The 25,253-nt window shown below is 42.0% G+C and overlaps 1 protein-coding gene across 1 annotated transcript in view; it reads right to left on the reverse strand.

Moving 5' to 3' along the window:
* PTPRG (protein tyrosine phosphatase receptor type G) overlaps positions 1–25,253 on the reverse strand; it is a 708,710-nt gene that overhangs the window by 79,935 nt on the left and 603,522 nt on the right. Inside the window, 1 exon segment of the mRNA XM_030208031.1 lies at positions 20,639–20,730. Within this exon segment, the coding sequence (XP_030063891.1) occupies positions 20,639–20,730 (92 nt within the window).

Below are 25,253 nucleotides of genomic sequence, written 5' to 3' on the forward strand. Positions count from 1 at the left end.
CGCAGCTTTGAAAACAGAAGTTGGCTGGCACTGTTAGTACCTGTTGCCGTGGCACCTGCCTTGGACACGAAATCCTTGTGCGTTGTCAGCTGGTCCCACCCTCCTCCAACCGCCATTTTAGCGCAGGTGAAAGTAGTCAGGGCGAGAAAGAGCACCAGTACTTTTATCCATGGAGCAGGATGACAGTTTTCAGCCTCCCAATTTAATTAGGTAACATCTTAGCTACCAACCTAAAAGCCTCTGAGAATTGGTCTGTTTTATGGATTATACACTAACTGGGTACCATGTCCTCTCCTGCTCCTCTATTCTTAGATCTGTTGCTAGGATGCATTTGTTTACTTCAGCGTGTCATCACCAATAGTACCCGCCTCCCTGCCTACTGCAAATTCAAATTGGAAATACAATCTGTAAAACATAGATCATTTTAACTGGAATAAATGATCGACTTCTTCTAGGACAGCATGTTGTCGCAATGGAAATAACGGCCAACAATCAGAATGCTGTCTTTAAATTAGAAGGAAAGCCATAAATAAAACCGCTTCTTTTCTTCAGACCAGAACCACCCTGACTTTTACTTTCAAAAGAGATCAGACTCTTTCTGAATAATAAAATAAGGTGACACAGTTGGGTTCATCTCAAGAGTTTCATGCTGCACATGCAAAGCTCTTTAAATGTTGGAACCATGCTGACGGCAGTGACCTTAAAGGAATAACAGGGGCAATATTATCTTATGATTTCTTGAAATCAAATTATATAGGATGGTTAGTGTTTCAAATGAGATGTCTATCTTTTGCAGAAAAAAAATATGCTTTTAAACATATGCATGTGTCATACTTGCTAGAAAGGGGCCTTGTATGAGTAATGAAAAATATATGCCCCTAAGCTTCAGATTTTCATGAGTTTTAAAAAAGTCATTTTAGCACGTATGTGGCAATATATGAATGTAATATAGCTTTTATAAAATTAGTGTAGTCAAACTGTGGTCTCAAAATCTTTTTTTCAAGCAGGAGCTCAACAGCCAAATATTTAATAAATGCTCACTGCATATAAAACAATAAACTTGTCCAGGACCATCAAAAGATGCATTAATCTAATGATCTTCACCAAAGAGGTATAATCAAATTTCACCATCCTCATCAGTGCAAAAGATTTTATCCTTTTTAATGCATAATTTTCTAATGTATTTATGGCTTTTTAATCCTTGTATTTTTGATATTTTTCTTAAAAAGATAATACCTCCTTCAAAAATCCCAATAGATTCCATATCACTTTACTTATTATAGTGTCCATAGAATATGGATTTATACTTCTTCACAGCGAGTCAGTCTGACATAGTGCCATATTTCGCTTACTAGCTGCGTCAGGGAAAATGATCTCGCTTTGTTTCTTTCGGAACTCATAACAGGAAGCTTTTTCTTCAAATACAATTAGGTCAGGCGCAGAAATACATGTTTTTGAGTCTGAATTGCCGTGTCTTTGAAAATATGTTGTTACCTGCCTTGGAGAAAGGCGGGCTATAAATGAAATAAACATTAGAATGGGTACTTTTACGGTAGGTGCTGCTGGGGGCGCATTCTGGGAGGAGTCATGAAGTAGCTACACTGTCAGGCTTATTTTCGAAAGAGAAGGGCGCCCATCTTTTGACACAAATCGGGAGATGGGTGTCCTTCTCTCAGGGTCGCCCAAATCAGCATAATAGAAAGCCGATTTTGGGCGTCCCCAACTGCTTCCCATCGCGGGGACGAACAAAGTTCCCGAGGGTGTGTCAGAGGTGTAGCGAAGGCGGGACTGGGGCATGCCTAACAGATAGGTGTCCTCGAGCAATAATGGAAAAAAGAAGGGTGTCCCTGACAAACACTTGGGCGACTTTACTTGGTCCATTTTTTCTTACGACCAAGCCTCAAAAAGGTGCCCGAACTGACCAGATGACCACCGGAGAGAATCGGGGATGACCTCCCCTGACTCCCCCAGTGGTCACTAACCCCCTCCCACTCTAAAAAAACAACTTTAAAAACTTTTTTTGCCAGCCTGAAATGTCATACTCAGGTGCATCGCAGCAGTGTGCAGGTCCCTGGGGGGGGGGGGGGGGGGAGGTATGTGTGTGTCAGCAGAGGCATAGTGAAGGCGTGGACGTCCTTCTTTCAAACATTTTGGACGTCCTGAACTGCCCTCCCCCCACAGGGATGGCCAAATTTCAAGGAGTGGAGTGGAGGAGTGGCCTAGTGGTTAGGGCACTGGTCTTGCAATCCAGAGGTGGCTGGTTCAAATCCCACTGCTGCTACTTGTGATCCAAAATCCAAATAAATAAATAAAGGGGATGTTGGAGGCATAGCAAAGGCATGGATGTCCTTCTCACAGAAACATCCACATTTTGGATGTCCTCAACTGCCGTTGCAGGGATGGAGGCATAGCGAAGGACGTCCTTCACCCATACTCTAAAAAAATAATAATAAAAAAAAAGAAGTCCCTGACGAGCACTTGGGACGTTTTCACCTGGGCTTTCTAAGGTTGTAGACGGCTATTATACACACAGCTTTGTCTGCATGTATGAAGCCATCTTTGGCATGTGCAGAGCAGCCACGCATAATGCTTGGCTGCTCTGCACTGGCTTCCCCTCCTTAGGAAGGAAATCGTGTGCAAATGAATTAACAGCGAGCTGCTCATTTGCATGCGATTTCCTTCATGCATGCCCGTTCCTTTCCGAATCGCTAAGGGATCGGTAAGGGAAGGGCTTTTTCCGTTCAGTTAGTGCATCTGGCTGAAGGTAAGGAAGCTATGTACCTGGGAGCAATTTGTGAAGTCCACTGCAGTGCCCCCTGGGTGGCCGGTTGGTGTCCTGGCATGTCAGTGGGACCAGTGCACTAAGAATGCTGGCTCCTCCCATGACCAAATGGCTTGAATTTGGTCGTTTCTGAGATGGGCGTCCTCGCTTTCCATTATCGCTGAAAATCAGAAACGACCAAGTCCTGGGGACGACCATCTCTAAGGTCGACCTAAATTTGCTGATTTGGGCGTCCCCGACTGTATTATCGAAACAAAAGATGGACGCCCATCTTGTTTCGATAATACGGGTTTCCCCGCCCCTTGCTGGAGCCGTCCTGCGAGGACGTCCCCAGGAAAACTTGGGCGTCCCTTTCGATTATGCCCCTCCACGTTTCAAAATAAAACCATACAAAGCTTGCTTTCTGTAGAACTGTCAAAACCTGACCAATTTCAATACAATTTGGGATATACTGTCCTGAATAAATCCGCAATAAGGTTACACTCATGCCAGCCTCCTCCCTAAGGGGTCCTTTTTCAAAGCTGCAGTAAAAAGTGGCCTGCAGTAGTGTGGGTGCGTCTTTTGGGCATGCATTGAGCCACTCTTTACCACGACTGGGAAAAAGGCCATTTTTTTTAATGGGCCGAGAAATGGGCGTGCGCAAAAACTAAAACTAGCGTGTGCCTATTTACTGCCTGAGCCTTTACTGCTGGCTGACTTCATGGTAAGGGCTCACGCACTACCTGCGCCGTAACCAAGCAGTGCGTGCCAATGTGGCCATGCTGCCGATTACCGCTGGGAACGCCACCCACGATAGAAAATAGAAAAATGTTTTCTATTGTGAGATTCGGTGTGTGCCAAGCTTGGAATTACCACCAGGCGCTCGTGAAACCCCAGTGGTAGTGATGATTTGGCGCACGCTACCCACACATTAGTCCTCTCATAGCTTTGTAAAAGGGCCCCTAAATGAGGACACTTCACTATCTGGTTCTTCGACTGCCGTGATATTTCCTTCAGTGCAAACTGATTGGGCCCTGCTGCTTCCTGACTGGTGATCAATTTAGCCCGTTTCTCGCAATTTCTTCAAAACATATTCTACGCTTACCCTCTTCCACTTCTTTTTTGGAAACTTTTGCACCAGTCTGTGAGAACCATAACCTTTCCCCAGATGCAAAATTTTAATAAGGATCAGATTCTCCTGACTGAAAACCATAGCAACTGTTTATGTTGAAAGCAAAATGCTGTTTGCACGTTATCGTGATGATCGTTGCTAGGTGGTGGCAACATCATTTAGTTGAAATTGGTCTGCAGAGGACTTAGGTGCTATTCAGTTAATATTAGCCCTCTCCTCAAGTCACTTCACTGGCTTCCTATCCGTTTCCGCATACAGTTCAAACTCCTCTTATTGACTTATAAGTGCATTCACTCTACAGCTCCTCGGTACCTCTCCACTCACATCTCTCCCTACATTCCTCCCCGGGAACTCTGTTCACTGGGTAAATCTCTCTTATCTGCACCCTTCTCCTCCACTGCTAACTCCAGACTCCGTTCCTTTTATCTTGCTGCACCATATGCCTGGAATAGACTTCCTGAGCCGGTCCGTCAAGCTCCATCTCTGGCTGTCTTCAAATCTAAGCTAAAAGCCCACCTTTTTGATGCTGCTTTTAACTCCTAACCCTTATTCACTTGTTCCGAACCCTTATTTTACCATCCTCACTTTAATATTCCCTTATCTCTTGTTTGTCCTGTTTGTCTGTCCTAATTAGATTGTAAGCTCTGTCGAGCAGGGACTGTCTCTTCATGTTCAGGTGTACAGCGTTGCGTACGTCTAGTAGCGCTATAGAAATGAGTAGTAGTAGTTAAGTTACATTGCGTGTGATTGCAAGGGCACATGCACAGGGGCAGATCATGGCGGGATACAGGCACGTCTCCTACTTATCGGGTAACTTACAGAATACTGTAAGTTATGTGGAAACTGACAGAGCAGATCAGTAGTAGATACAAACAAATCTTTATTGTAGAGTTTCAGCCTAATGCAATGCCCGGCACACTGATCTTCACGAGAAGAACAACTATAAAACAAAAAAAAGCCAAAGCTTTCAGGCACCAGGTGGTTGTTCCAAAGTTGGCGCATGCAGTTTCCCACAGTAGAAAATAATTTTCCATTTTCTACTGCGGGGGGTGGGGGTGGGGGGTACCAGGTGGTAATCAGCAGCAGGCCGTATTGCTGCTCATTGCCCGATTACTGCACGAGTAACGCGTGAGCCCTTACCGCCTCCTAAAGAGGTGGGAGTAAAGGCTCAGGCAGTACATAGCCACACGCTAATTTTAATATTAATGCACGGACATTTACTGCCCCCCCCCCTTTTTTTTTTTTTAAAAAGGCCTTTTTCCTGCCTCGGTAAAAAAATGGCTTAGTTCCCAACTTCATGTGCCAAAACTAGGCCAGGCCACTTTTTACTGAGGCTTATTAAAAGGGCCCCTAATGGTTGTAACTGCTGCTCTGCACAGGTTAACCCTGCATGTGTTGAGGGATGTAACTGCCATTCCGAATTATCCCCTCTCCCTCCCACATCTCATGCTCATTCAGAAGCACAAAAAGTCAATTCACTGTTGTTTTTAAGCAGAAAAGCACTCAAGGCTTGGTGTCTATTCTCATCAGGTGACCTCTATGTATATCCCAAGCCTATTTCAATTCCATTACCGTCTCACAAGAGCACAGTGAGAGAAAGGAAACCAAGAATTGAAGGGGTTGTTTACTAAAGCTTAGCTCAAGTTATCTGCAGCAGGGCCCATTTTATTCCTATGGGCCCTGCTGCAGATAACTGGAGCTAAGCTTTAGTAAACAACCCCCTGAGTGCATAAATCTGTAATACCCTAGTTGGTTTCAAGATGTGACTATTTCTGGTCACAAAAAAATAACCATGCTTATTTTTTTTTTAAATTTGAGCGATACATGCATGAGAATTATTTGATCTAATGCTTGAAACTGATTAGACACTTGATTAAAAGGAAAGTAGCGCCAACCTAACTGGAATCTAACTTCCACAGAGACGTGTTTCCATCTAATAAACAGAATGTGTATCAATCGTCTGGAAACGCAGAGTACTGTAACAGGGCCATTCAAAACGTGTTCTCCTGCAGCATACCAATGAAACAATCATGCCAGTAGAGGCAAGGGAAGGATGAACAAACACATCAGACACATATAAACAGAGCAGTTGCCCTTACAGTGGTGAACTTGTGAGCCCCGGGACAATGAACAGTGAGGAAGCATTTGGAAATTCTGCCCTACCTTTCTGTTCTTGGTCAATAACTTCTCATTGAAATTTGCTGCAGTGCAGAAAAAAAAGAGAAATCCTCTCCTGAAAACTACATGGAGCAGCTAAGAAGAAGAAGCAGTTATTGAAGATGGGAACATTATCTAGAAGCCAGTACTCTACTGCAAGAGTTGAGGGTCTCAGGCCCTTCACCCACTAGAGTACTAAGGAAGAGAAACAGCCGACCGAGAGATAATTCCTGCAAATAAAAATGTTTAAAGAACGGAAAAGAGCAGACTGCCATGACAAGTAAGCACTTCTTGGCAGTTAAAGGAGAGTTTTGAAGTTTCAGTCAGGGTAAGCCTAACTTCCCGCTAGGTAAGAACGCCTGCTTGGATTTTGTTTTTAAGTTTGACGGGTAAAACAAAGATCAAGCTCCATAACTGTTAGGCAGGTCCATTCCGTGTCAGCAACAGAAGTATCAATGACATCACCATATCTGCCATTCAAATGCAGGGGATGAATGAGCAGCATAGAGCAGTGTTGGCTAGGAATAAAACTAATGCAACTTGCAGGTTTTTAATATTTAATTATCATACTTGACTTACATTCAGGTGCCCTAGGCCTTACCCTGTCCAAGAGGGCTAATACTTAAGGTTTTGCACCTGAGGCAAAGGAAGGTGCTGCTGCTTGCCCAGGGATGTGTTACAAAGTATGTTAGTGGAAGAAGAAGGATTGAAACCCTTGCTTCCTTAGGGGTCCTTTTACTAAGGTGCACTGAAAAATGGCCTGCGGTAGTGTAGACACGGGTTTGGGGTGTGCGCAGAATCATTTTTTAGTGCACCCATAAAAAATTATTTTTAAAAATTTTTGCCAAAAATGAATGTGAGGCAAAATGAAAATTGCCACGCGTCCATTTTGGGTCTGAGACCTTACCGCCAGCCATTGACCCAGCGGTAAAGTCTCATGCAGTAACCGGGCAGTAATGACCTATGCGCATCAAATGCGCATCATGGCAGACCTCATAGACTTACCAATCAGAAACACAAAAAGGTCAACATGCACGTACCTAAATCTCCACTTCCCAAGCTGCAAAGGACTAAAATATAAATCAACCTATGCATCCAGCTTCTCCTACATAAGCACACAACTATGGAATGCACTATCAAACGTCTTGAAAACAATGCATGACCTAACTAACTTCCGGAAATCATTAAAAACCAACTTGTTCAAAAAGGCATACCATAACGATCCAACTTAAACACCTGAACATGGCAACACACAGAAACTCAGACCATAACTGGACAAAACTTAACTTTTCCTCTTTGATTACCAATCTACTCTGTCACTCATGAACTCTAATGTAATGCCACACTGTATTTCTCATACCGGAACTGGCGATCGCAAAACACAGTACTATGTAAGCCACATTGAGCCTGCAAATAGGTGGGAAAATGTGGGATACAAATGCAACAAATAAATAAACTCTACTATAATAATAAGAAACACTTTAGAAACAAATTTCAAGAATCTCAGCAGTACCACTCCAGCAGACCATAAAATCATTGCTGCCTAAGGGGCCATTTTACTAAGCTGCGTAAGCGTCTATGTGCGCCCAATGCACCAAATTGGAGTTACCGCCCAGGTACCACGCTGTTCTTGCGGTAATTTTATTTTTGGCACGCATCTGATACATGCATCCGAAAAATAATTTTTATTTTCTGATGCGCGTACTGGGCACACACCAAGTGGCATTTGACACGTGTAGGTCATTACTGCCCAGTTACTGTGAGAGACTTTACCACTAGGTCAATAGCTGGCGGTAAGGTCTCAGACCCAAAATGGACACGCGGCAATTTTCATTTTGCCGCAAGGTCCATTTTCGGCAAAAATAAAAATAGGCATTTTTTGCAGGTGCGCTGAAAAATGATTCTGCGCGTGCCCAAAACATGCATCTACACTACCGCAGGCTGTTTTTTCAGTGCACTTTAGTAAAAGGACCCCTGAACTTTATGTACCAAATTGTTACTGCCTAAACTTTGAAAACATTTTTTTTAAACATTATCTTTCATGATTTATATTCTAGTTCATTAACTTAATACATCAATGTGAAAGTAAGGAAAGCACTTGGGGGTCTTTTACAAAGCTGCACTAGCGTTTACCGCCAGCTGATTTTCCACCGCAAGATAAAAACACTTACGCGGCTTTGTAAAAGTCTCCCTTAGCTTAATCCTAAACAGTAGCACTAGCAATTCTAGCAGCTTTAAAGCTAGTTTCCAGCACTGGTATGGGAACTACGTTGCCGACATGTTTCGCCCTAAGCTTCCTCAAGCAATGTGGAAACTCAGAAGAGTAAAACCTTTCTTCCCTAGGGAAATATTCCGCAGACTTGTGCAATCAATGGTGTTAAGCCACTTGGATTACTGCAATTCCATCTACGCTGGATGCAAAGTACAAGTCATTAAGAAACTCCAAACTGCTCAAAACACTGCAGCCAGACTCATATTTGGAAAAGCGAAATATGAAAGCGCCAAACCCCTTAGAGAGAAACTACACTGGCTCCCACTAAAAGAACGAATTATGTTCAAAACCTGTACCCTGGTTCATAAAATTATTCATGGCGAGGCCCCGTTAGATATGTCACACCTCATAGACTTACCAGCCAGGAACACAAAAAGATCACCACGTACATTCTTGAACCTCCATTACCCCAGTTGCAAAGGACTAAAATATAAATCAACCTATGCATCCAGCTTCTCCTACATAAGCACACAACTAAGGAATGCACTTCCAAATGCCATAAAAACAATGCACGACCTGTTCAAAAAGACTTATCATAATGATCCTTCATAAATGACCTGACTTCAAAACTCTACCAGAACAAGATAACATTGAACTCTTTATACTTGTTTACTTCAATTACTTTGTCACTAAATGAACGTTATGCATTACTCCCTTATCTCTTACACCTGTTATGAATTGTTTATACAATTACTTTAATTTATTTTAATACTGTTTGTACCCTAAACCTTATAATACCTTGTATTTCTCTTTCCGTAAATGGCAATAGCCACTACGGCTTTATGTAAGCCACATTGAGCCTGCAAAAAGGTGGGAAAATGTGGGATACAAATGCAACAAATAAATAAATAAATAAAGTATGGTCCACTCAATATGCTGTCACCATCTCTTAAACATGTTTAAAGATCCTCTACTCCTCTCTACTCAAGGCATTTTACTATCAAAACATGTTGAAAAAAACCTGATGGAATGCAGTATGGCAGGGACTCTAACTTGCCTGAGTATGAGCGTGTCCTTGAGCAGACAGCGTCCCCTTTGTAGACCAATAGCATGCCCAGAATATGACCCCTGAATGCTCCACATCTTTCACGTATAACTCAATGAAGGTGAAATCTGTGTATCACATTTTCTTATGTACAGGTATACATTATAACGATACTTTCACGATTAGATATTTCTATCAGACTTTTTTTTTAAATATCTTATAATGCATAAATTATTTAACGACACTGCAATCTATGTTCTCTGTACATATTTATATAATGAAAACTTTGATAAACTTCAGTACTCTGGAATTTGTTGCCAGAGAACGTAGTAAAAGCAGGTAGCTTAGCGGGGTTTTAAAAAAGTTTGGATGGCTTCCTAAAGGAAAAGTCCATAGACCATTATTAAATGGACTTGGGGAAAATCCACTATTTCTGGGATAAGCAGTATAGAATGTTTTGAACTTTTTTAGGATCTTGCCAGGTACTTGTGACCTGGATTGGCCACTGTTGGAAACAGGATGCTGGGCTTGATGGACCTTCGGTCTGTCCCAGTATGGCAATACTTGTGTACTTCTGTAATGTAACAGATTAACTGCTATTCACTATAATTTGGTCTTCACTTTATCCTCAGCTCACAGATTTTCTGCTTCAGGCCTAATGCAAACTTTTACTGACCACCAGCAATTGTTAGTTAGCAGGATGCTAATCCCCATACCTTCCCTGTGAAAAAGGCGGGTAATAAAGCTGCCTCTCCAGCACTTTGCATAGCATTTATATGGCTCACAATTCTTGGGACAGTGCCATCCTTGAAACATTATGGTGTCATAAAGCCAATTAAGTCATTAATTATTAAAGAATTGAGAAGAGAATAAAGTTGTTACAGAGACTTAGATCCCTAGAACAGAAGGTTGGTCCAATGAATAGTACACTTAGAAGACTGTAAAAGACTTATTAAGAATAGAAATAGGATGGTAAAGCTCAGTTTAGGCTGGACAGATTTAGAATGTGCTTAAAAGCTTTCAATATTTAACTCTGCATAAATGAAGCAACTTTAATTATAATGTCTAACCTTACGTTATACATTTGGATGTCAGCATCATCATATCAATTTCATCTTCTGCAAATTAACAGAGAAGCTGAAATGTAAGTATGATGAAAGGGCATCAATTTTCAACTGAATTTATAGATTTTCTATTATAATTTATATTTTAAATCAACAGGATTACTGAAATACAGTAACCCCCAGATCAAGATATGGTGCCTAATGTTAAGTGCCACTTCTGGCGTGGAAAAGCGTTCTAATGGTTGCAAGGTACCGAAACAGCAGGTCTGCATAAAAGCACACTTAAGTACTCATCGCAGCATGGATACTGCAGGAAAATCCATTGATTTAGGGGCCATTTTACTAAGACACATGGAGGGGCATAATCGAACGGGGCGCCCAAGTTTTCCTGAGGATGTCCTCGCAGGACCTCCCCACGAAGGGGCGGGGAAACCTGTATTATCGAAACAAGATGGGCATCCATCTTTTGTTTCGATAATACGGTCGGGGACACCCAAATCTCAACATTTAGGTCGACCTTAGAGATGGTCGTCCCCGGTTTTCGGTGATAATGGAAACTGAGAACGCCCATCTCAGAAACAACCAAATGCAAGCCCTTTGGTCGTGGGAGGAGCCAGCATTCATAGTGCACTGGTCCCCCTGACATGCCAGGACACCAACCGGGCACCCTAAGAGGCACTGCAGTGGACTTCAGAAATTGCTCCCAGGTGAATAGCTCCCTTACTTTGGGTTCTGAGCCACCAATCCCCCCCCCCCCAAAACCCAACACCCACAACTGTACAACACTATCATAGCCCTAAGGGGTGAAGGGGGGCACCTACATGTGGGTACAGTGGGTTTCTGGTGGGTTTTGGAGGGCTCATATTTACCACCACAAGTGTAACAGGTGGGGGAGATGGGCCTGGATCCGCCTGATTGAAGTGAACTACACCCACTAAAACTGCTCCAGGGACCTGGGTATGACATTTGAGGCTGGCAAAAAATATTTTTAAAGTTTTTTTTAGGGTGGGAGGGGGTTAGTGACCACTGAGGGAGTAAGGGGAGGTCATCCCTGATTCCCTCCGGTGGTCATCTGGTCAGTTCGGGCACTTTTTTTAGGCTCGGTTGCAAGAAAAAATGGACCAATTAAAGTCGGCCAAGTGCTGGACAGGGACGCCCTTCTTTTTTCCATTAATGGCTGAGGATGCCCATGTGTTAAGCACGCCCCAGTCCTGCCTTCGCTATGCTTCCGACAGGCCCCCGTGAACTTTGGTCGTCCCCGCGACGGAAAGCAGTTGGGGACACCAAAGATCGGCTTTCGATTACGCCGATTTGGGCGACCCTGGGAGAAGGACGCCCATCTCTCGATTTGTGTCGATAGATGGGCGCCCTTCTCTTTCGAAAATAAGCCTGATAGGCATCTATGCATGCCAAAATGGAGTTACTGCCCGACTACCACGTGGCCCTTGCAGTAATTTCATTTTTGGCGCGCATCTGCTATGTATGTCCAAAATTTTTTTTTTATCTTCTGACACGCATAACGGGCGTGCATCAAGTGGCTTTCTACGTACGTAGGTCATTACCGCCCGGTTAATGCGTGAGACCTTACTGAAAGAGTCAATGGCTGGCGGTAACGTCAGCTGAATCAGTTGAGATTTCATGACTCAATTGAAGGTTTGGCATGGGGCTTTGCTAATAACAAACCTGACATGAAGCGAACAAATAGAGGCTGTACAGAGATGGGCTTACCTCCTACATGGTGATAAGCACTAATTACACTTAGATGAACTCTTACAGATTTGGCTTTCAAACCAGACTCAGAAAGGCACAGGAAGTATTCAAGCAGTTTTTCTGCAGGGCAGGTGAGGGGATCTAAGCCAACAGCCAACCTCCTCCACTTAAAGGAGTAACACCTCTTAGTGGAGTCTTTCCTGGAAGCCAGCAAGATTCAGAGGACTCCCTCCAGCAAATCTATACTGTCAACATCCAAGCTGTGAGGGCCAGGGACTGGAAGTTGGGATAAAGAAGAGATCCCTCGTTCTGCATGATGAGGTTTTATAAAATATGCAAATTTCCATGGATCTTTGGTGGACAACTCCAGAAGAAGAGGAAACCATATCTGCCTCGACCAGTAAGGCACAATTAGAATCATAGTTCCTTGGTCTTGCTTGAGCTTCAGCAAATTCTTCTCTATGAGAAGTATTGGAGGATACACATACAGAAGCCCCTTCCTCCAATGTAGGAGAAAAGCATCTAATGCTAGTCTGCCGTGTGACCTAAGCCCAGCACAGAACCAGAGGAATTTGTTGTTGAGATGAGTGGCAAAAAATCCATTGAAGGGATGCCCCACTCTTGGAAGATCTTGAGGGCTACGCTCATGTTGAGAGACCACTTGTGCGGTTGCAAAACCCTGCTTAGTCTATCCGCCAGGAGTTGTCCTTTCCTGGTATGTATGTGGCTTGGAGAACCATTCCGTGAAGGAGGGCCCACTGCCACATTCCCACTGCTTCCATACCCCTAGCTTGTTTACACAGAACATTGCAACCTGGCTGTCCATTTGAATGAGAATAATTTGGCTCTGTAGCCGATCTCTGAAAGCCTTTTAGAGCATTCCAAATAGACCTGAGCTTGAGGAGGTTGATATGGAGATCTGTTTCCTGAACAAACCAGGTTCCCTGCATGTGAAGCTCATTCACATGAGCTCCCCATCCCAGGTTGGATGCATCCATCGTTAGCACCTTCTGAGGAGATGGAATTTGGAATGTTAAATCCCACAATCAAATTTGTTTGAATTGTCCACTAGAGAAGAGCATGAGTCAACTCTGGAGGAATATGGATTGCATCCGCTAGATTCCCAGCCACATGAGACCATTGAGAAGCTACGGTCCACTGGGCATCCCTCAAATGGAGATGTGCCAAGGGCATGACATGCACTGTTAAGGCCATGTGGCCCATTAATATCAACATTTGCCGAGCTTGCTGTTTCAAACTTGCAAAAAAATGTTGAAAAGGTCTCTGCTCTTGCTTGTGGACAAAAAGCCTGAGCTTGCAATGTACCTAATAGGGCACCAATGTACTCCAATTGCTGGATTGGGAGAAGGTAGTTTATGATAACACTCGAATAGTTAGGCCAGTGGTTTCCAAATCTGGTCCTGGAGGCACCCCAGCCAGTCAGGTTTCAGGATACCCAAATTTGCATGTGCTGTCTCCACTGCATGTAAATCTATCTCATGAATATTCATTATGGGTATCCTGAAAAGCTGATTGGTTGGGGTGCCTCCAGGACCAGGTTTGGGAACCACTGATATAGAGTCTGACATCCCTCCTGTGATGTACTCTTGACCAGCCAATCGTCCAGAAAGGGAAATACATATACTCCCAGTCTATGCAGATACGTCACACTAGACACTTGGTGAATACCCTGGGAGCTGACATGATGCCAACGCGGTAGTGGTGTTTCCCTATTCAGAATCTGAGATATCTCCTGTGACTGGGAAGGATGGAAATGTGGGTATAGGCATCCTTTAAGTCCAGAGAGCATAGCCAATCATTTTCCTGAATTCTAGGTTGAAGGGTGCCCAGGGAAATCATCCTGAACTTTTCTTTGACCAGGAATTTGTTCAGGGGCCTTAGGTCTAGGATGGAACTTACTCACTATCTAAGCAATGGCTCCCAAAACACACATCTGCTATTTTATTACAGATTTTTGTTTGTTCTTTTATGATTATTTATGACTAAATCTGCCAGGTATTTCATAATTTATTTTGAATAGTGAAGAGACTCAATTGAATGTTGAGAGATTGTCCAGAGTCCTGGTACATCCAAATTGATTTTAAAAATTCAAATTCATTTTAGATTTTGCTCACACCTTTTTCAGTAGTAGTTCAAAGTGAGTTAAATTCAGGTATACTGGGTATTTCTCTGTCCCTGGAGGGCTCACAATCTAATTCTGTACCTGGAGGATCAAGTGACTTTCCCCAAGATCACAAGGAACAGCAGTGGGATTTGAACTGGCCATCTCTGGATGGCAAGACTGGTGCTCAAACCACTAGGCTACTCCTCCACTCCACACAAATGATTCAAACACTCGGCTGCTAGATTGATATTTTGCAAATCTGGAATGGATCAAGTTACTCCCAGTTCAGGCTCGGATTGATTTTAAGGTGCTCTGTTTGGTTTTTAAGTTTTTAGATGGTACCTGTCCAGAAGGTGCTCACCAATCGATAAGAATGCTAAAGCAACATCTAGGGGTTGTAGTTACCTTCTTTTGGCTTTTCCTTCTACCAAAAGTATTAGGTTTAAAGCTTTGTTTTCTCACTCCTTTTTATTTTTAGCTATCCACTTATGGAATAATCTTCCTGTTGAGTTACGCTTAGTGAGAAACTATTATTCGTTTCGCCAAGCTCTGAAAATTTGCTTGTATACCAGTCTATAAGATTTGATTTGCATTCATTTTTCTTTTTGTAATTCCTGATGTTTTGTATCAGTACTTAGTTTGCTTTGTGTAACTGGCCTTCAGTCTCAAATGAGAGAATTAGTGAGAGACAAGTCTTTTATGATATAACATACCATTATAGCATAATAATCTTGTCTAGAAAATTTGATTGGCAAAACATCAATGTTTTAAATAAATAAGTAAATCTGCTGGTTGCTGGAGACTGAATAGCCTTGCTAAAATGAGCAGGTAGGTCAGCAAGGCCATTCGTCATTAACGAGAACTCCACATCCCACATGAGAATGCTGGGTTCAGCTGTTTGATCTCGTTGGTTGGTTGGTTGGTTTAGATGGTGGTCCCATGAAAGGAGGAGAAGGAGCCCTTCCCTAAATGCATTATGGAGGGCAAAATAAGGAGTGAATGGGTAGTAAGGGCTAGGAATTATAGCCATTGATGGCAGGTATTGGGAGTCTCCTCACATCCCATAAGTACATAAGTATTGCCACACCGGGACAGACCAAAAGTCCATCAAGCCCAGCATCCTGTTTCCAACAGTGGCCAATCCAGGTCACAAATACCTGGCAAGATCCCCAAAAAGTTCAATACATTTTTTGCTGCTTATTCCAGAAATAAGCAGTGGATTTTCCCCAGGTCAATTTAATAATGGTCTATGGACTTTTCCTTTAGGAAGCCGTCCAGACCTTTTTAAAACCCCGCTAAGTTAACTGCCTTTACTAAATTCTCTGGCAATGAATTCCAGAGTTTAGTTACATGCTGAGTGAAGAAATATTTTCTCTGATTCGAATTAAATTTACTACTTTGTAACTTCATTGCATGCCCCCTAGTCCTAGTATTTTTGGAAAGAGTAAACAAATGATTCACATCTACCCATTCAGCTCCACTCATTATTTTATAGACCTCTATCATATCTCTCCTCAGCCGTCTTTTCTCCAAGCTGAAGAGCTCTAGACACTTCAGCCTTTCTTCATAGGGAAGTATCCCACCCCCTTTATCATTTTCGTCGCCCTTCTCTATACCTTTTCTAATTCCACTATATCTTTTTTGAGATGCGGTAACCACAATTGAACACAATATTTGAGGTGCGGTCGCACCATGGACAGGAGGGCTGTGTGTGATGGACCCTCCCTAGGTGACACAAATTGGTACAGGAGGGGTATAAGGGCCAGAAGGATTCCCAGATGTATAGTCTGGCAGCATCAGAGTGGAACTGACTGGTGACAGCAAAAGGTCTCAGTTGCATGGTCCATGAAGACAGCCAACGGATCAGACATTACAGATAAAGGTAAAGATGTGCTGACAGTCTTGTGTTTGGTGGACTGCCTGACAGAGCCCACCTACCCTGGGGAACCACAAGAACAAAGGTCTTGATGAGCCAAGCAGACATGCAGGCCCTGAGGGCTTCTCCTGGCAGGGGCAGAGGGTAATAGACTTTAAACAGACTGGAACATGCAAATTAGATTTCATTGTTAGGTATCTAATAAATACTCTGGTTATTTTTATCCATTGTACAGAATGTTTATACATTTGGTTTGTCTAGTATTATATCTGTGCTGGGAAGAGTGACGAGGTCACAGATGAGGCCCGTTACTGCTTTGTTGACAGTGAAGTATTTATGTTTATAATTTCAGACTGATGTAGCTGTACTGATACAGATTCCAATGTAAAACGTAACAGGGGTATAATTTTCAGTGGTGATTTTGTGCCAGGTTATCAGTCTGCAACTTTTTGACGTGGACCTAGAAGCTTATGGAACTTCCCTCCTTATTCCTACTGCAGCTGGAGGGGAACCCTCTGCTGGTCCTGAACTAGTATGATTTAAAAAAAAGAAGAAGTTTAAATTAGACATAACTAGTTATCTCTTCCAAATAAACCATGAGAATGTGAAAGTGTTCTTTAAAGACAAACTAAATACTTTCCCTCTCATTCCATACCAGGTCCCTTAAATTTATGTAACAATTCTGAGTAGAGAGGTGTGGTAGCCGTGTTAGTCCACTTTTAAAGGTAAATAAAACAAAATAAAACATGGAAAAGAAAATAAGATGATACCTTTTTTATTGGACATAACTTAATACATTTCTCCCTACACTCCTTCCCAGGAACTCCGTTCACTAGGCAAATCTCTCCTAATTGCACCCTTCTTCTCCATCGCTAACTCCAGACTCCGTTCCTTTTATCTCGCCGCACCTTATGCCTGGAATAGACTTCCTGAGCCATTACGTCAAGCTTCATCCCTGGCCGCCTTCAAATCCGGGCTAAAGGCCTACCTATTTGACGCTGCTTTTAATTCCTAACTTGTCACCTGCTCGTAACCTTTATCTTGTCTTCCTCTCTTCAATAGTCCTCTTTCCCTATGTGTCCTGTCTGTCCTACCCTTATCCCTTATTTGTCCTGTTTGTCTGTCCTGATTTAGATTGTAAGCTCTTTTGAGCAGGGACTGTCTTTTCTTCATGTTCAATTGTGAAGCACTGTGTACGACTGGTAGCGCTGTAGAAATGATTTGTAGATATGATTTGTAGTAGCTTTCGAAGGTTGCCCTTCTTTGTCAGATCGGAAATAAGCAAATGTTGGTAGATGACAGTATATATGAGTGAAACATCAAAGCATTTCAGTGACAGTCTATATGCATAGAGACAGAGGACGAGTGACACATCAAAACATTTCAGTGACAGTCTAACAGGTTGGGGGTGGATAGGTGTGAGTCAGGTGTAACAATTCTGAATGACAATTTATAAAATACTCTCATCCATGTGGGCAAGGGTACACTTAGCCCCATAAGGACAACATTAAGCCTAATTGGTGTTCAGAAATTATGTGTTCAAATTGCATAGCTCACAACTATAGTGCTCACAGGGAAGCAACATGGGTGGGCCCTGGGTAGGACCAACATTTACATGGGCCACTTAAAGAACATTATTTGTCCTGCATATAAATGTAACATTTAGGCATGTACATTTAAGCGAGACATAGATCTGTCAAGTTCACGCCTACATTTCGGCACAATGATATCCGGTTACGTTAATGTTCTATAAGGATCACTACCTGAACTATTAGCTCGCCCAAAAGCAGGTGCTCTGTTACAGAACTGCCTCCTTTATCCATAAAAATGTTCCTTATATAAGATCACACCTGAAGTATTACTGTTCCTGTACATTCCTAAGTCTTGTGCTAAAAAGAAAAGAACTGCTATGAAGTCCGAATGACAGCTTGATACTGTTTGTCGAATCTGTGATAGACAAAAAAGTGAAGGTCCACTTTCTAAAGTGAACTATTGCAGCTAGCAAAGTATAACACTTGTTCAAACTCTTGTGTACAGCCAGTCCTGGCTATCACCATCACCATCTGGATCACAGCAAATAGGAAAGATACAACTTAATATTAGCTAGGGATGAGCAACTTGAAAACCTGTACTGCTTCTTCTGTTTCCCACCCACCCATCCCCATTTTGAAACAAATGTCCTCAAGCAGGGGTTCTCAACCCTGTCAGGTTTTCAGGATATCCTCAGTGAATATGCATGAGCTAATTTGCATGGACCACATTCATGCTATGCAAATCTAACTCATGCATATTCACTGCAGGTATCCTGAAAATTTCAATGTCTAGGTGTGTCCTGAAGATGCACAACTTGTTGCATATAAACAAACTTTTTCCTCAGAGTGCACACATGTGCAAACCACCATGCATGTGTGCACTGTTGGGAAAGAGTATGCACTATGTGCAAATAGTGGGCACTCTTTAAGAATAGTGCACACTATTCTCCAGATTCTATGTATGGTGTCCTGAATTGTGCCCCCAAATTTGTGCAAATTGAGTAACCAGTCAATTAACATCAATTACTGGGTGCTAACAACCAATTATTGATGTTAATTGGCATGCAATAAAATTTGCATGCGCATCTGGCTGTGCACTATTCTATAAGGCAAGGCGTCTAACTCTACTAATGCGCAACTCAAAAGGGGATGTGGCCATGGATGTGTCAGGAGTGTTATGAAAAGTTGCGTGTCTAACTTGGGCACCAGGTTTCAGCAGGTCGACTAAATTGGGTGTGGGAATAGGTGCTGAGCACAATTCGATATAGGGCGTGCACTCTTTATGGGATCGTGCTTGGTGCTATTTTTTTTTCAGCATTGAATTTTGAGTGACATTTATTGAATCTATGTGCACATACCCACAAATTCTATATATGATGCCAGTTTGATTAACAAGCCAATCAGCACTAATTGGTAATTAACAAAGAATTAGTGGCACAAACTGGCTTTAATTAGAATTTACGCACGCAACTTTCTAGGCGTATTCTACAACGCAGTACATAAAAATGATAATGCATGCAGTTGAAAAGAGGGTGTGGCCATGGGTGTATTGTGGGCGTTTCAAAAAGCTATGTGCACTTTTATGGAATACACTTGGTCTGCGCCTAACTTAGGCACAGGTATTTAGGCCTGGTTTGAGGAGGCCTAAATGGGTGCTGCTAGAATGGTGCGTGAGCATATTCTATAAACTACACCTAACTTTAGGTGTAGTTTATAGAATCATGCTAACCGTGTGGTTTTTCGTCGCCAACTTTTAAGGCATCATTTATAGAATTTGGTCCATAGTTTGCACTCTTTCCTGACAGTGCACACTTTTATTGGCGAACAAAATTCATTTCAATTGACAACCAAAGCCTATTATTAGCTGCCTGAATGCATAATTAAATAAACAAAAAGCAATAACAGACACTCTAACTACTTCTAAAGAGCTACAAAGTATACGCTGAATGAAACATTTAATGAAGGAGGCTACTTATCATCATGTTTACATATTTAGCATAGCAAATCAACCAAAGCTATAAGGATTCAAGGGAAGAACCAGAGAAAGAAGCATATGACAAAAATGACCTAATCTTTTTACTTTTTCTCTTGTAGTAACACAAATTATTTGGTTTTCAAAACATACAATTCAGTATCCTACCACCCTAGCAATGAAGCTGACTGATTAGCACAGATTCAGACACAAGGGGAAAGTGGCAGACACACTTTCCCCTCTTTACTACGGGTCCCTCAGGGGTAAGGGCCATCTGTGAAAGTTTTTGTTGCAGTCCACCAGGGATTGTCATTAAAATAGATCCCATAGGTGCTGAACTGAAACGGCAGAACAAAGACAGCAAGGGAAAAAATAGATCACACAAAAATACAGGAACTATTTTGAGGAAATGGGATAACGTATAAATCACACCAAAAAAAGCTTCAAATGAAAGGGTCAATGTACAAGACCCTTTTTTTCATTAAACACTCATTCATGTTTGCAAACTAAACACAGAAATTATTCCACCTCGTCTAAAGAGCCATACTTAAGACTTATACAACACCATTAAGTCATGGAAACACATTAAACACTACAAAGAGCGGCTTTGATATTTCTTAGTACTGTATTTTCAGTAAAAGGATCGCTTGGAAATATTGGAACAGCACCACTGATTTGCAATAGTCTGTACATTATGACGTTTTCTATGTAGGTAAAAGTCTGCTACCTGCTGTTACTGATTCTTTAAGGACAATGAAAACAACAGTACAATGTCTCTAGAATGAAAATAATCCACTTAGGGTCTCTTTTACAAAGCTGCGCTAGTGATTCCTGCACGGTAAAAGAGAAGAAGCCCAGAGGAACTGAATGGGCTTCTTCTCTTTTACTGCACAGGAATCTTTAGCGCGGCTTTGTAAAAGAAGCCTTTAGGGAGGGGGAAAAAAAATTTAAAAACCTCGCAGAGGTTGCACATCCCAGTAACTGAATAAAAACTTATGTAATACATTGCATTTAATTATAAACACAATTAAATGGGTGCAGGCCCCACTCACCTGGGATAGGGATAATGGGAATGCTTTCATTGGGGACCACACGGGGTGAACTGCTATCTTCCACATAGAAATGAGCTGTCTGAAAACATTTTCTGTGGAGGAAATACAGCAAAATACAGTCATGGTATGGTGCCATCATAAAACAATGGGAAATAGCCCCATTTCTGCCCACTTCTAATTTCAGCTGTTGTTATTTATTTTTGTTGTTGTTTCAAATTGATGGTATATACACTTAGTCTATGATACCTGAGATTAAGAACAACAGTCCAGATGTTGCAGCATTTTTAAACTTTAAAGCGCACTCTTAAGTAAGTTTCAATACAGGCTAAACTTACCAGATGTAAAACATACTGCAGTTCTACAGCTGCATTTCTAAACTGCTCTGTCATAGTAACTGTACTGTAGGTTAAAACTTGCACAGGAACACAACTTCTTTGAACACAACGGGCCCCCATGTACCCTAAGGTTTGGGGTTTTTTTCACAGTCACAGAAGGCAGAGACAAATCAAGCTCAAAAGGGTTAAAGAAAATGACAAAGACTACCATATTAAAAAAAAAAAATCAGTAGATGTGGGTTAGTATCAGGCTGTAGAAGCTGACCATGTCAAGGCCCAAAAGGACAAGTTAAATACTAAAATCTAATACAATCATGCCAGATATACTGTATTACAAGAAGAAGCTCTTTGGTATTTTTACCTGTACTTAAAGCAAAGCAGAGAGCACAAACTGGTCATCATAGCCAGAGCACTGAGCAGGAAAACATTGAGTGCTGGAAGCAGCTTTTGCATGGTGATGCTGACTGGGGCAGGGCTCTCCAGTATTCGCGTCACTACTCATTGCTGATTTAATGAGCTGCTTGAGGCTGGAGCTGAATGTTTAATGAGCCCTGCTCAACGTGAGCAGCTAATATGAGGAGAAGGGTCTGTTAGTGGCTCTGAACAATAGCCTCACGGAGACCCAGAGAGGTCCCTCCTCCCCCTTTTGTGTGGCATGGCACCTAATGAACCCAGGCTCTTGTGCACCTGTCCGGCGACCATGTTGCTCCCTTTATACATCCCTGCTGATTCGCTCCCTGAAAATCTGTTATGCTGTGGCTTGTGACATTCTGCTCAGCAATCTGCTTTGCTCTCCGGCCACACAGAAGCGCACTCAATGCAACAGGCACTTGGCACAGGCTGCTTTATTCAGGTTTTCACAGTAAATAAACACTTGAACAGTGAAGGCCTTACCGGGTGGTAAACTGAGTGACTGCCAAGGGCCCCTATGCTTTAGGGACCCTGCAAAATTGCAACTAGTTATTTGGGGATGAAAGTTTTATTTTATTTCACTTTTATTTTGAAAGAAGAGCCTTTCTTTATTAGGATTTATTTACTGCTTCTTTGAAGGAATTCACTCAGGGCGGTGTACAGTAAGAATAAATCAAACCTAAGCAATAGACAATTACAGCAGTAAAAATATTCAAATAACAGTACAAAGCATGGCATACTATACTACTTACAATGTCAACACAATACGTAATAGAACATTTTAATAGGTAGCGTAGGGTAAAAGCAAAGATTGAACATATAGATAGGTAAGAGAAAATAAGGGGATTAATTTAAAGAAAGTTGCACATGAGGTCAGAGAGATGGTTAAATATTATCTCAGTTAGGGTAGGAGTGGATAAACATGTCCTGCTGCAGTACATGCAGCCCGTGTCACGCCTTATGTGTGTGTGTGACTGAGACTAACATGTCAGTTACTTCTTCTATTAAAGGCCTGGTTGAAGAGCCAAGCTCTCACCTGCTTCCTGAAGTACAGATAGTCTTGTGTTAAGCGGAACCTTTCAGGGAGTACATTCCAGAGTGTGGGGGCTACTCTGGAGAAGGCTTGCTTGCAGGTATCACATCCTGTGATGTCTTTTGGAGAGGGTGTGGTTAGGGATAATCTTTGGGAGGGCCTTAGTGTCCTTGGAGGTGTGTAGAAGGTGATCCTGTTCTTCAAGTTCTTGGGGCCATTTCAGACCGAGTTTTAAATTTAGTGGTAGCCAGTGATGTTTTTGCAAAAACGGTGTGATGTGGTCACGTCGCTTCTATTAGTCTTGCGGCAGCATTCTGAAAGAATTGGAGCTGGTGCAGACCCTCTGTAGAGTGCATTACAGTAATCCATTTTAACAGTGAACTATGGGGTCTTTTTATTAAGCTGCAGTAAAAAAAAAATGCCCTTAGTGCATTCTTACGCGTATTTTCCCACATGCTAAGGCCATTTTTATTGCAGCTATAAAATGGCCATGCACTAATGTTGCCATTAGCAAGTGGCTCATTTTGTAGGTGGTGAAGGATCACGCAGTATTCCTGCGCTAACCAGTTAGCGTCCACTAATGTGGATGCACTGTTTAGCTCACATCCCCTCCCAAAACATCCAAATAAATTTTAGTAAGTGGATTAGTGTTTGCTAATTAGGCAGCTATCACAGGATGCCTGAGCACGTCCCTTCGTATTCCATTTTAAGCTAGCTTAGGTGCACATTACTGCTTAACGCAGCTTGGTAAAAGGGCCCTTATGTAGCCAATTATACTAACTTTTGATGTAGTTTCATGAATTGGGCAAAATGAAATTGAAAATGTCCAACTTGCTTGTATCCTCAAATAGCATGAAACGCAGTTTGCTAACAAAATGGCTAACACAGACTATAAGGGGCTACAAACATCTCAACATTTAAATAAACAAGGCCTCAAAGCTCAGAGAGCATCAGTCTGAACAAACGTGCCAATTTTCTCAAATGAATTCCCAGATATTATCATTAGCCTCAATAAATCATCGAACTCCAGAAAAAAAAGACAGCAACCAAAAAACTCCCAAAAATGGAAAAAAAAGTTGCTCGCTAAAAAGACGGAGAAAAATAGCCAAACCCCACACAGTCTGTTTTAGTCATTAAAAAAAAACCTCCTGAAGCAGCGGGTTCGAGAAACAAGTGTCAAGGTTCTCGACAGCTGAAATATGTTTATGCATCACAGCACTGGAAGAGCGCTCTCTTATGCACTGGAGCAGTAGCGGTTTCGACGATCCGGTATGGGGACAGGATGCCTCTTCACTCAAACTAAGCATCTGTGGAACTGTATTTTGATATCATTCTTGAATTTCCAGCAGTATTTGTAGGGACTAATGGGATTTGATGTGGAAATTTTGTTTTTTTGATGACTAAAAACAGACTGTGTGGGTTTTGGCTATTTTTCTCTGTTTTTTTTTTGGTGAGCACCTTTTTCTGCATTTTGGGGAGTTCTTTGGTTCCTCTCTTTCTTCTGGAGTTTGATGGTTTATTAAGGCCAATGATAATATCTCAGAATTCCTTTGCGAAAACGGACACATTTGGTCAGACTGATGTTCCCTGAGCGTTGAGGCCTTGTTGATTTGTAGCCCCCCCCCACCACCACCATCCCCATAGTCTGTTAGCTATTTTGTTAGCAAACTGTATGTTTCATGCTTTTTGAGAATATTTTGAAAATTTGCTACACCCCTTGTGTTTTTTTCCCCCCAACTTTCTTGTATACCATAAGTATCTAGGAAGCCTAAATCATTCTCTTCTCCAGAGTCCCAACAAAACAAAGGCCACCGCTGACTTGAATTACTGAAAATTTGCTACTGGAACGAAAAAAAATTCCTGTGTTCTAAAACTCCTGTATGGTCATGTAAAAAGAAGTTAAGAACATAAGTGTTGCCTTACTGGGACAGACCAAAGGTCTATCAAGCCCAGCATCCTTTTGCCAATAGTGGCCAATCCAGGTTACAAGTATCTGGCAACTTCCCAAAACAATACAATACATTTTATGCTGCTTATCCTAGAACTAAGCAGTGGTTTTTCCCAAGTCCATCTTAATAATGCTTATGGACTTTTCTTTTAGGAAGTTATCCAGACCTTTTTTAAACCCCGCTAACTGCTTTTACCACATTCTTTAGCAATGAATTCCAGAGTTTAATTACACGTTGAGTGAAGAAATATTTTCTCTGATTTGTTTTAAATTTAGTACTTTGAAGCTTCATTGCATGTCCCGTAGTCCTAGTATTTTTGGAAAGAGTAAACAAGTGATTCACGTCTACCTGTTCCACTCCACTCATTATTTTATAAACCTCTATCATATCTCCCCTCAGCCCTTTCTTCTCCAAACTGAAGAGCCCTAGCCACTTTAGCCTTTCCTCATAGGGAAGTCATCCCATCCCCTTTATCATTTTCGTTGCCCTTCTCTGTACCTTTTCTAATTTCACTATATATTTTTTGAGATACGGTGACCAGAACTGCACACAGTATTTGAGGTGCTGTAGCAATACAAAGGCATGATAACGTCCTCATTTTTGTTTTCCATTCCTTTCCTAATCATACCTAACATTCTATTTGCTTTCTTAGCCACCACTGCACACTGAGCAGAGAGTTTAAACACATCATCAACAATGACACCTAGATCCCTTTCTTGGTCAGTGATCCCTAATGTGAAATCTTGCATACATAGCTATAGTTAGGGTTCCTCTTTCCCACATGCATCACTTTGCACTTGCTCACATTAAATGTCATCTGCCATTTGAACGCTTGGAGGCATATTTTCAAAGCACTTAGCCTTCCAAAGTTCCATAGGTTTCTATGG

This window comes from Microcaecilia unicolor, chromosome 6 (genome assembly GCF_901765095.1).
Source record: "Microcaecilia unicolor chromosome 6, aMicUni1.1, whole genome shotgun sequence".
NCBI lineage: Eukaryota > Metazoa > Chordata > Amphibia > Gymnophiona > Siphonopidae > Microcaecilia > Microcaecilia unicolor.